The 12,602-nt window shown below is 41.7% G+C and overlaps 1 protein-coding gene across 6 annotated transcripts in view; it reads right to left on the bottom strand.

Annotated features, from left to right (window-relative positions):
• Window positions 1-12,602, bottom strand: part of CHD7 (chromodomain helicase DNA binding protein 7) — a 133,677-nt gene that overhangs the window by 48,934 nt on the left and 72,141 nt on the right. For all 6 annotated transcript variants that reach the window (XM_063326925.1, XM_063326930.1, XM_063326931.1 and 3 more), the window contains 2 exons: window positions 9,474-9,895; window positions 1,321-1,459 (listed from right to left, as the gene is read on the bottom strand). In XM_063326925.1, coding sequence (XP_063182995.1) covers window positions 1,321-1,459; window positions 9,474-9,895 — 561 coding nt within the window. The remainder of the gene's footprint in view (window positions 1-1,320; window positions 1,460-9,473; window positions 9,896-12,602) is intronic.

Here is a 12,602-nt window from a genome sequence, read left to right as displayed (position 1 = left end):
TGTTTACAAAAAGTATTTCAAATGTAAAGTTTATCACCCAATTGAGTTTCACAAAGAGAAAGTTTTGTCCCACTAAACTGAAAAAAGCAAAACACGCACATATATTGAATTGTAAACAGTATATAATCATCTGCAAGTTAACTCCAAAAAAACCTATCAGCTCCCTAAGCTTCTGCTACATCTTTTGTCAGTGCCATTGATCAGGTGGAGAGAGACTTGTGGCACAGGACAGAAAACTTGTTCTTCAAACATTTTAACATTTGCATGGTGTATCTAAACTTTTCTAATTCAGAATACATGGCTTGCACAAATCAGAAATAACACTCTTTTTTGTTGATGCTAGAATATACTAGATTGCTCACATTACCTTATACTTTACATCTTTCTGGAAAATATTAAGACAAAAGGCATAATCCAGTTTGTGTTAGGACACTGCTGTTGGCCAAACTTCTCACCAGGCCAATCTGACCATTCTCAAGCGATCACTACTCCCAACATCTCTCATAACTAGAAGCAACACATCCACAACCGGATACACAACAGACCAATGCAATGGATTTCAGTAATACCAGCATGACTATTTAGGAGTTTCACACTTTCTCCATTGCAATTTGCCTCTACCTCTTCATGAGGGAATTCTTATTTTTAATGCCCACTCTGACCACTGCCAGCAGAAGCAAGCCAGGAGCTGACCACTTCTTAACATGACTAATGACAAAGCACACAAAAGTTGTCATGCACACTATTTCTATTTTCAGATTTTTTTTTTACATGAAATAAAGTTTGGACAGAAAGCGATAGGTGCACAGTGGTCAAGAGAAATTACTAATGTTAGTCAATGACTGGCAGCCCTACAAAAAGGCCCTTCATCCATTAAAGCAGCGTGGTTACAAGTCCCTGCCATGCACATTTCTGACATCCTGCTTTGTCACGTCTTATTCTTGATTTCAGAAGGTTTGAAAGCCAATGCAAGTAGAAACACAAGGCTTGTAAGCAAGACCTCATAATAGTACATTAAGTACACAGAGCAGAAAATTCAGCACCATAACTGCAACAGTGATGGAAAAGAACAGGTGAAAACTCAGCAGCACCATACACGTCTGCAGGTAACAAGACTGTAAAACAAAATTATGATGAGGAATACTTGCTTTAGTAAAGTGTTCACCATGGCAATTTCCAGTTCTCACCTTCTTGGTATGTCATTCTAAACAACACAGAAAATACTCAAATACCTGTGTGTCTATAAGAAAGACTGTGAGAACTACTGCGTTACGCATCTAAATTGCCAAAGGCTACACTGAACTTGAAAGATAGCATTACCTGAACCCCTGGGTCATCTTCATCTTCAGGATGAGGTGATGGTGGCGGAGTTTTTTCCAAATCGGAATTTTCAGAACCTTCCTTTCCCTTGTTAACCTTTTTCTTCGCAGCACTATTTTCTGAATCTGTTTTCTTGTTACTGAAACAGAGGTATTTTTAATCAATATTTGTACAAAAATGTAAGCAAAAAGTGCTTGACAAAATAGTTAATCTGTGAGATGTTTATTTTCAGTGATTTCATTATTTTCAACTGCCTTCCTTATCAAAGTATTTAAACTTCACTGTAAAATCAATGATGCACGGGCCACCGCTACACATTTCCCTTTCCTTAACAACAAACACCTTGCTTCTCTCCTTCAAAATCTTAGACAGTGACACTGAACGTGCATTCTACAGGGAACTAAAAATGAGATTGGAAAGGAAGAGCTGCTTTCTTCAAAATCTGCACTTTCTGAAAGCTGTGTTTGGGCAATCTGACACATGTGAAGAGAAACAGGATTACACGTACACTTGTCTTGATATTAACTGTGTGGACCAGGTAAGCAGAACCAGAGGAAGCGTTACCAAAACAAAAGACCGAATGAGAAATTTAATTTTCTTCTACCAGCCCTGCTATTTCCAAGCAGGAAAGGCACTTTTGTGTCAGCTCTGAGGGCAGCCATACAGCCTCAATGCCTGCAACCGCAGCTTGTATGGGGGGAAAACCTACTCAGCTGGTATCTCAGCATTTAGACAACAATAGAAAGCTATATCCAGTGATGGTAGAGAAAGGTTTTGGGGATTGTTTCCTCTCGCATGAAAACGGTCACCACCTGAGGAGCTGGGATCACATCTCCCCAACAGCACTCAGAGGCCTGGAAATGGGTGAGGACACACATATCAAAATCCAGCTTTAAATGCATTGTCACCAAATCACGCACTGAGACCATCTTTAGCATCGTGTGGGTGAAATATTTAAATGGCAACAAAGAAGAATTGGTGGTAAAAGTTAGTAACTTTAAGCTTATTTAGCCTTTGAGTGGTAACTTTAAGCACATTTAGCCTTTGAGTATCGCATGGGTTTTTGCTAGTGTTTTTCCCCCCCTCTGTGGCCAACTTCCCCCCAGGCCTGTTACCGATTTGACAGGCTGGCTGTGGACGTTGCTGAGACATCGAAGAGCAGCACAGAGTTACATGCTGGTACCCGACAAACGGCGAGTACAGGTCACCAAATGTGACGCCCACCACTTTTACACGGCTTTTGCACCCTCGATGTTTTAATTTCGTTCTGGGGGTGCTGCTTGGGGTTTGTTTTCCCCTCACAACCCTTGCAGCGCCTCAAACGAATCCCAGCTTTGAAGCGCCATCAGCTTTTAAGCGCCATCGGCGCATCGGGCCCGCCGAGGGAGCGTTGTAAGAATCCCCCCCGACGGGGTGGAGGAGGCGTCGGGGAGCGGGGACGGGCCGCTTTCGCCACCGCCGGACATGATGAGCCCGAGCCCTGAGGAGAGGCGGCGGGCGGGGGCGGCGGCTCCCCCGCCCGCCCGTTTGTTTCCGCTCTAGCTGCCACCAATGGGACAAAAGCCGCCGCCGAGGCGGGGGCCCCCTCATCGCCTTTCATCCGCGCGCCGAGAGCGCTGGCGTCGCCCGGGCAACCCGCGGCCCACGTGACCCGCACCTGCTCGGCTGGCGGGCGGCCACCGACTGCAGCCATCTGCTTCCCTCAATCAGCGCCCGGCCGCTCCCGCCACCTGCGCGGCCGCGGCCTGCGCGCACCCCCCACCCCCCCGGCTCCCCACACACCGCCTTTTATCAAATCACCGCCAAACCGCTTCCAAAAAGAAAAAAAGAAAAAAAAAAAAGAAAAAAAAAAACCAAAACACACAACAACAAAAAACACCCCCGAAAAACAGCCCATGCCTTCCATATTGCTCGAATTTGTTTAAATCGAAAGGTAAGCCCGCTCAGGGGAGCGGGAGCGGCTGCCAGGTGAAGCAGCCTGGCAAGGCCGGACGGCGCTTTCAGCCCCTGACCCCCTGTAAATCAGAGCGAGGAGCGCAATTAAGTTTCACCGTCGTTACTGGGCGCACCGCCGCCTATGAATAACAGGCTTAAAGTCGAGAAAAATAGCACGGCCCTAGGTTCGATAAAATATCAATTTGCTGAAAGGCCAGGAAGTGCTAACGAGGACCTGGCCTGCCCCGGGCAGAGGCCCAGACAAAGACCCCAGCGGCCGCTCTGCCCCGACAAAGGTTCCTTTCCAGCCTCCGTCAGGCCCTTCCCCGCTCACAGCGGCAGGGACTCCGAGCTAAGAGTATTTCATGACCTATATACACCCCCCCGAGCCGTGCCTCAGCGTACGCAGTCACTCTGGGCAAGGGAGACAAGGCCGAAGCAATTCGGACACAGTTTCACCATCTCCCCCTTTGCCAGGCCAGTTAAGAACTGCCACGTGAAAGAGCCACCAACCTGGGGAGAACAAAGCCCGTGTGCAGCTTCACCAGGAGTTCTAAGTTCTAAATTCAGCAGAATTGCTCTTTTTAAATGCGCAGCTACAGTTTCTTTCAAGAAAATAAGGTGAAGTACAACTAAACCAGAGAAGGACTGCACTGTCCCCTTGAGTGAGGCGAGGCACTGCTTCCCAGCGCATCCCACATCCAGGAGCTTCACCTGGCCGGTGGGAGCATCAGCGTCCCTGAACTGTCGGCAGCTGTTGTTCCTCTCCATCTTCCCACAGAGCCAGTGTGATCTGTTCCTGACAATTTAATGTACCCACGTTTGACTCAGGCTTTCCACTTTCCAGCAGATCATACTCATGCCATTCAGGAATGGTGTTAGGCTGGACCAGAATCACCTTTCCACATGTAAGTACAGGCAGGTAAAATCCTGTTCTTAGACACTTTGCCATTACCGCTAGGGTCTGTGTGTCAATGCTTAACTCTGGATGCACATCTGATAGTGCTTTACGGATCTGGCAACAAGGAACACAAACTGTAATATACACATTTAGACAGTTATCTCTCATATTTGTTTTTACACATGCATGAATACCAAATTTATCCAAAGCCCACTGGAGACAAGATAGCATCCAGTCCCAAAACAAGAACTAGAAATCTGGGAGACACTAAAGCAGTATTTGCCACACACAAAACACAAAAATATTTTTAAACTGTCAGTTAAAAGCAGTCCTTGTATTCAAGGGATACAAACACAGACATTTCAGATTAGATGTCTTACAATCTCGCTGTCCAATAACACTTTCTGGTTTCATCCTCTTATCCCCAAGGACTGCATAGCATAGTGACTAAAGGGGATCAGTAAGAAGACAACCTGCAGAAGGTCAGACAAGCAAACAACACGAAGGAAAACAGGGGCTGAAGAGGAAAGCAGCACATAGGACAACTGAAAAGAAAGCTTGAATTACAATTTGAGAACAAGTATCCAAACTTTGACAAAGTGTTTTGTGTCAGTTAGTCAAGCAGCCACCTACAGAGCTGGGTCAAACTCCAGGAATTTACCAGGGCCAAACCATCTGACTCAAAAATACCCCCAAAAAGCATGGCATGCTTAGCAGGATTAAGAGAGGAAGTAATTAGCCCCTATGTTTACACTGTGCAACTACTGCATCTGATCTGGGTAAATGACAGATTCATTTATGATGGCAATCAGGATTTGGATGATGCTTTTCTTTGTAATTTAAACATTTAAAATAAGTCAGATAGTCTATTGATCCCTATTTTACTATTGGGGAACACTGTCCTGTGACAAATTCGTGATTGGAACCTGGCTTAAAAAAAACCAGTGTTACACATCCACTGTGGAGCATCAAAATCATAAAAGGAATAATCCCACCCTCTCAAAATGTTAGAGCTCTCAGACTTTCTGTACAGCCTTACCTGAAAAAAACAATTATTTTTAAAGCTCCTAGTGTAATTAAAACTTTTTTTTTAACCAATTTTTATATGTCAAAAAATTAGGAAAAACAATAGGACAACAAGGTTTTTTTCCAGACTGAAACCTCAGCCAAATTACTAAAAAGTACACTTCGGTAAGAGCAAAGCCCACAAAGCCTGCCTGCAGCAAAGGCAAAGGTAAATATCTGGCAGCTGGGCTGGTTCAAAAGCGAGATGAGGACAGGTGTGAACAGGAACAGCCTCAGTGGACGCGTGCATGGAAATCTCGCACGATTTCCTGTTCTCTCCCACAGGCACCCCCCTTCCTGCCTTGCTCAGGATGATCCGAGCTTGGGAGTGGAAACTACCACCACCACCTCGGGACCTCTCTTCCTGCCCCTCAGCTCCCCAGGGTGCTGCGTCCTGAAGTCTGCACTGCTCCCCTGTGCAGCAGCCTCTTCCCGCTTCCGCAGCCAGGAGCCATCCCCTTTCCGATACAACAAATAGTGAATCTGCGCCAAAAAAGCCTGTCTCCACCTCCCTCGACAAGAGGTAATTACACTCAGGCTTAGCACTCCGCTTGCGAGCAGCAACCCACTTGCCCAACCCTGCATCCCAGCCTGCTGCCGTATGCATGGGCAGGACGAAGAGTTTCCCCTGCCACAGGGAGGGCAGGAAGCAGGTAAGAGCAGCCCTACAAGGCACAGCATGCTGCTTTGAGGAGACAGGAGGAGGGACAAGCTCCTAAAAAGAGCTGCCATTTGGCCCTCACAAATAGTTACTGCTTCTCCCACCATAATCAGTGGCCACTCTCTAGGGTTTCATAGGAAGCAGCGGGAGAGATATCAGCTGCGCTGCAGCGTGATCTTCTCAAACAGGTGGTCCTCATCTCCTCCAGGGACAGGCACAGGAGGAACAGACATCTGAGCCATGACTTTGCAATTCAGTAGGACTACTTGCCTTTCCCTGTCCATCTACTTTTGGAAAAAACTGCCTGCTTTGCTTGTGCTTGAAGCTGGCTCCGCAACATTAAGAGCCCACAAAATACTCAGCACCTGCACACATATTTAATGAAAACCCTTCCTTTGTGATCCTAGGTATACCTTCATTTTGCTTTCAGACCCCACTAGTTTGATCCACAACACATTTGTTTTGCAAACGTTTTTTTCCAGCCACCATTATATTTGTCTTTCTGTATTGGCAGGATTGGGCTAATATCCATTACAAGTGTAATAGTACAATATTAATGTGTGGTCTTTCTTTCAAAATCACCAAGTATGCTGTGTAACATACTAGCAGCCCATTTGTGTGTTTTCTTTCTTATTAAGATGCCACTGGACATACAATTCAAACAAGCATGAAATCAATCAGTTTCTTCCATTCTCCTATATGACTGTTGTCCCTCACATGAAGGTGCATTTTGGTGAGGCAGGCTGTTCATTTTTGTCAAAACTTACACCAAATATAGAAGAGATGTGAAGGATAAAGTTTCTGGGTTTTTTTGGTTTTGTTTGTTTAATAAAAGGATTATACTGTTAGTCAAAATTGGAACTGTAATAACAGGGTTACATCACCAGCTATATTAAATTACAAAATGGTTAAGACATTAAAAAATCTGGTATTTAAATATGCATATACTCTAATATCAAAATTAACTATCAAGGACTTATTATGCTGTATCCAAAAAACCTGTTCTTCAATAAATACATTTCCTATGTCTCATTACTTTATTTCCCTGAATTTTACATGAGTGCAAAACTCTACTATTAAAAATGATCAGCTTATTCAGGAATGAAAACTGTTAGTTTTTAGAAAGTTTTAGAAATCTAAAAATCACACTAATCCTTTCAATGCTTAGAGGGAAAATATTGAGCAATATAAGCAGTAGTAGTACAAGACATGCCAGATACTAACTTTATCAAAATATTTTACTTCTACATAATCATCCATAATCTATATTAACTTGCATTAATCTCTAATCATCTCAGCTACTGTAATATTTCCTTTCCGGAGTTAGTGCTGCTGAAATACTGTGGCTCAGATGATTAAACGTTTGGACTGTTGATTTATTTAAAACCTTGATTCAGTGATCTGTCACTGGACAGGTTCCCCAGTCTGTGATATTGCCAAAGCAAGCAAATTTCTTCCACCGATTTAAAATTCCTTGGCGGCACAGCATCCCAACACAGTCTCACAGTTCTTCAAAGAAGTTTGATACTGAAGCTGACAAGACCACAAAATGGGAACAACCTTGTTTTCAAGAAAGCATTTGCTAAGAGAGACACAAGGCCATTATGGGAAAAGTAGAATTTTCTACACATCCCTGAGTAAGCATAAGGAACAGCAAATGCTCTTAATGCTGCTCCAAACACGTTTCTCTCACAGGTAAAACATCAGGGCTTAGTACTTACTAGAATATTGTAAGTCACCTAGCAGGGACAAGAGTCCCATGAGAAAGAAGATAAAGACTCTCCTACAAATACAACTAAGAAAGCTGTGATTTGTTCCTTCAAAGGAAACACTACTCCTTTAATCAGCATGGCACGTCCCAAGCTTGAGAGAAGACGTGCAAAGAGATACTTGGATTGAGTGGACAGGACAGACCAGCTCTGAGGTCTGATGTCCAGCACAGCCACAGGAACCCATGCATGTTTTTGAGGCAGACTCCTTCTAACCATTGCTTATAACACAAAGCTTCACTGTAGTCAAAACCTTGTAAAACCGCAGCAATTGAGAAGTCCTGCAGTAAAAGCTTTCTTACTTCTTGGCGGCAAAAACTGCTCAATACCAGACAATATGGCCTGGTCAGCCTTTAAACCTATGACTATAGGGAAATGGAACAAAAAGGTTATTTTAGCTGATAGAGTATTTTGGTTTCAAAAACAGATACTGAGAGATATACAACTTGAAGAGTTTTTCTCAGCTGCAAATGGCTGTGTATGTAAACCCCATCCTTAGGACAGTCTGGAACACAGCCAAAGTAACTTCTGCAATAGGGATAGGCTGATCAACAGTAATTTACTGAACAGTAAAAATAACCTGTTCAGGACAATATTTGATTTTACAAGCCAGTGTTTATAAATTCTTCAGGAAACATCATCTTTGCTAATATAGACACTTCTTTTCCTTGCTAAAGGAACAAGTAACATCTTACTGTCCGTGCCTCATTTAGCCATGCAGCTGTATCAAACCTAACCAATAGTCAGTCTTGTAGAATGTATGCAAAGCTGATTCATTAACTGTAATTTTTAAACCCTAATACAAATGGATTTTGCAAACTGATTTGGATTAACCAAGTCTGGCTGTTCTTCCATCTGGAAGTTATATTTTATAACGCTAGCCACATCTCGAAAAACAGATTCAGATGTTTGGAACAAATTCAGAACAGTTGTAAGAAATTCTAGGTACAAATGAAAAAAAAATTGAGCTTTAATGTCTTTTTCCTCTCAGTTTTCTTTCAAGTAGGCATTTATAATCATGGTGTTTAGGGAGTTGAGGGGTAAGGAAAGAGTCTCTGTTATTATCTATGACGTATTTACTCATGTGTAACGGCAGTTTGTTCTTTCTCATACTACTCCGTAGCATTTTAAGCCTGTCCTGATAAAGGGACACGATGCTGAGTGAAAACAGTTAAGGAACAGGATTGAAGCATCTGGTCTATCCACAAAGATTTTCTGCTAGGAAAATTATCTTTACATGAAACATCAAAATGAATATAATCCCTACAGTGAAGACACATCAATACTCATATAAAAATGCCTTTTTAACAGCAGAGCTTATAGCCCTTTGGTTGTGTCAGTATAAAATAGTGTCTGTAAGGGCTGTACTACTTGTAACAATGGTACAGTACCTAACTTCTCTAAATAGAGAAAAATGTCATCACATCTTTTTACTCTAAGCCTTCACCTCTGGATTTGGTCAAACCTACACTAATACTGAAGCAATTTAATTTCTTAATACACAAACCACACAGCAGGACAGGTGAGCATTAGAAGAGAAAGAGTTAGTTTTGAAATGTAACACATCCAGAAATTTTTATGCCTTGAAAAGAAAAGTTAAAACTTCTGCCTTTCCAGCTTGTTTAAAATAACTATAGCCCCATAAACAGGAAAGCCAAACAAGAGAAATGTGCCCAAGTTCCTCAAAAACATGTTGTAGATGGTAGAAGGCAAACGACAAAACAAGATTTCCTCTCCACCCACGCCATTTAGCACAGATGCTCTAGAAATCCCACAAACACACTGTTTTTCTCTGATCACATATAGAAGTTTCCTGACTTACCTAGCCTTTTTGCTGGTCTTGGGTTTTGGCGTGGTATTTTTTGCTTTCTTTTCCTTTGGCTCTTTAGGGGTCTTAGGGACTTTGGGGGTCTTGGGTTCCTTCTTTTCCTTGGGTTCTTTAGGATCCTTCGGTTCTTTTTTTGCCTTGGGCTTTTTCTTTTTCTTCTTCTCTTCTTGGGAGCAATCCACGGAGTTTCTGCTTAGATTCTGGCTGTCAAGTCCCCCAGGAAAATCTTCCTTACCAAAACCTTTACTGGGACCTTCTGCAGCAATGTGATTGTTTTTCTTTTTCTTTTTCTTTTGCTGTGGCTGCGGCTCAATTGATGGCAGATAATCATCGCTTTTCACTAGCTGGGTATTCGGTCCACTAACCTGAGTCATATCCGGCACTGGTTTCTCTAAATAGGGTTCCGACGGAGAATGCTGAGAGAGACAAATAGAAATAAAATTGTAGATTTGCAACTTTGATTTCGAAAACTTTGCTTTTTTGGAGCAAGACGTTACAGAGGCAGAAAACACTAAGCAGAAGGTTAACCTAGTAGCATATCTGAAACATTGTACAATAAAACAGTAAAAACCAAGTCTTTCTGCAGTTAAACAGTAGCAAAGCAACCAGCAATTTTTCATACAGCAAGGGTAAAATTATTCTAAAGCTTGTATATAAAATATTTACAGTCTTCAATGTTTAGATGCAGAAGAAAAGCAACTGTTATTTCAGATATTTCAAAATAGTTGTTAGTAGAATGAGTAACTTGTTACAAATTATTCAGTTGCACTGGAATTTTGTCCTCCGGGAAAAAAAACTGTTAGAGTTTATTTCTAGACATGCAAAGGAAAATAAAGTATATTCACAGGCTGTATTTATAAAAAAATTAATCAAGGCAATTTACATTAGTTCAGCTGTGACAAGAGGTATTTTGATCAGCACGTGAAGGATTAAGCCACTTTAAAAGGTAATATAATGTTACATTTTATGTCAAACATCCACAGCTCCCTACTTGTAATTGAAACAGATTTGTTCTTGCTACAGATTGGACAGAGAACTACTTTAAGTGTTTGTAAACCTGCAAAAACATCCCATTTCAAAGTCTGTATAGCATATAAGGTTTACACTAGACTCATGAAGTACATGAAAACCTATGTATAATTACAGACATGTCAAGTGCCTGAACTAAACATGTTGGATATATTTGCAACTCTTTTCTTCTGAATGGTTCTGTTCCACACAAAGATCTGTGAGTCTGCAATGAAAAAAATGTCTAAACTCTACCATGACTTTGCGGCATATCAAAGTTCTAACCTTCTCCTCACTACCTGCCTGTGGTTATAAACGCAGGACGACAGTGCTTTTCAAAAAGAAAAGTAGTACCATGACACCGTACTGATGCCTTCCTTGCAACTGCATATACAGGCAGATCATTTTCCCATCCTCTCTCTCTCTCTCTCTGTTTCTCCTCCTTTCCTCTTCCCTAAAAATTAAATCGGGATGATTCTAGGTGGAAGAGTTAGCCATGGTCATGAAGTTTAGCCATATGAGATGTTTGATTCATTGAACTGGGGAGAAGGAAGGTTTACAGCAAATCATAATTTTACTTCCCGGAACGGCAGTGCCTGTGTAACTGCCTGTAATGTTATTCACGTTTCCTTTTCTTCGCTATTTATTCAAACTGCACTTTCTTAAGAGTGGCAAACGTGCAATGGAACGACTACAAACCCAGCCCCTGAGCATAAAGAGAACTGATGGGCATACACAGACATAGACTTTAGCTTCTTGGATCTAAGAAAACAATGCATTTAAGATTGAGGAAATAAAATTCTTAATATCATTACATGAGCAAGTGAATGCACATGTATTTTTCCAAATATATTAATATAGTCTTCTGAATGTAAAAAAACTGAACAGTGCAATCCTAACTATTTTCAGCATTTCTTCACAGTAGCAAAATAACCCACAGCGCCCTGAAAACACTCACACACTCAGAAGCTACCCAAGCATCAGAAGGAGCAAGGCTGTCAAGAATTGACGACAGCTCTTTATTGCTGTTTGGGAGTGGTTTGAATGGTACAAGCTAGACACTGCAGTTCTTCATGGAAGATACTCCAGGACAAGAGGGAAGGCCTGAATGCCAGACCGAAGATCTGGGTCTACCCAAGTTCTTAAACCAAGACCTTCCAGGATGACTTCTGCCTATTTCTGTCCTTCACCTGTTTATTAAGATACTTTTTAGTGCAACGGAGTCTTAGTTGCAGTGGAAACTCATCTCTAATGCAAACCTGATGCGCACACTGCACTAGTACCACATCAATCAGCCCCACCTCAAGGCAATCTCATGTTAGGCCATCCTGAAGTATGAACCAATACCTCTTCTAGAAATCTGTAACCACCATAACACTTACATATCTTTTTGCTGGGAAGTTTGCAAAGACTGAATACGTGTATAGAAAATGCTGATCCCAGAAAGTTAGTGGTGCCAATGAGTTTTGCAATCCAATTATGCATTACATAAAATAGAGATTTTTTAAAATCTTCTAATTGGTTTTGAATTTGGTTGACTGAATTGAATGTCTCCTCAGATTTGTTCTGTGACACAGAACAAAAATGTCTTCTGTATACCTCAGACCATTACTTGTACTTGTACTGTCTAACATTTATTTTTAGGTAGGAAAAGACAAGGATATTACATGGATCACCTGGAAGTACTTCTTATCCATAGGTTTTCAGAGCAGTACTTTTAACCCACATTTTCCCAAGGTAGTCAATATATTTCTATATTATCTGCCATTTCTTATCTCATGCATACTAAGTTTTTCAGAGACCTCAAGTGCAAACTTCATCGTCTTCACCGAGCCGTCCACCACAATACTCAGTCCTCTTTTTAAATACTGTTCACTTACTGTTCGCTAACGTACAAGAAATCCAAGTTTTTCTTTCCGTTATTTGTAAAATTTGTATTGACCAACTACCTTGTGTTTAGCACTTCACTATGTTTGCCATATTGAGAGAGACTTTTACAGCTATCTAAAGGCTCGTGCATAAAGCAGAACTTTCTAGAACAAATCAGAACTGGTGGTTTAATTTCTTTTTCTTCCTCTTAAGCACATGAAACAGCCAAGCCAACAAATATTAAAA

Source organism: Chroicocephalus ridibundus, chromosome 2 (genome assembly GCF_963924245.1).
Source record: "Chroicocephalus ridibundus chromosome 2, bChrRid1.1, whole genome shotgun sequence".
Classification (NCBI taxonomy): domain Eukaryota; kingdom Metazoa; phylum Chordata; class Aves; order Charadriiformes; family Laridae; genus Chroicocephalus; species Chroicocephalus ridibundus.
The sequence above is the reverse complement of the archived record's forward strand: the minus strand, read 5'-3'. Positions and strand labels throughout refer to the sequence as shown.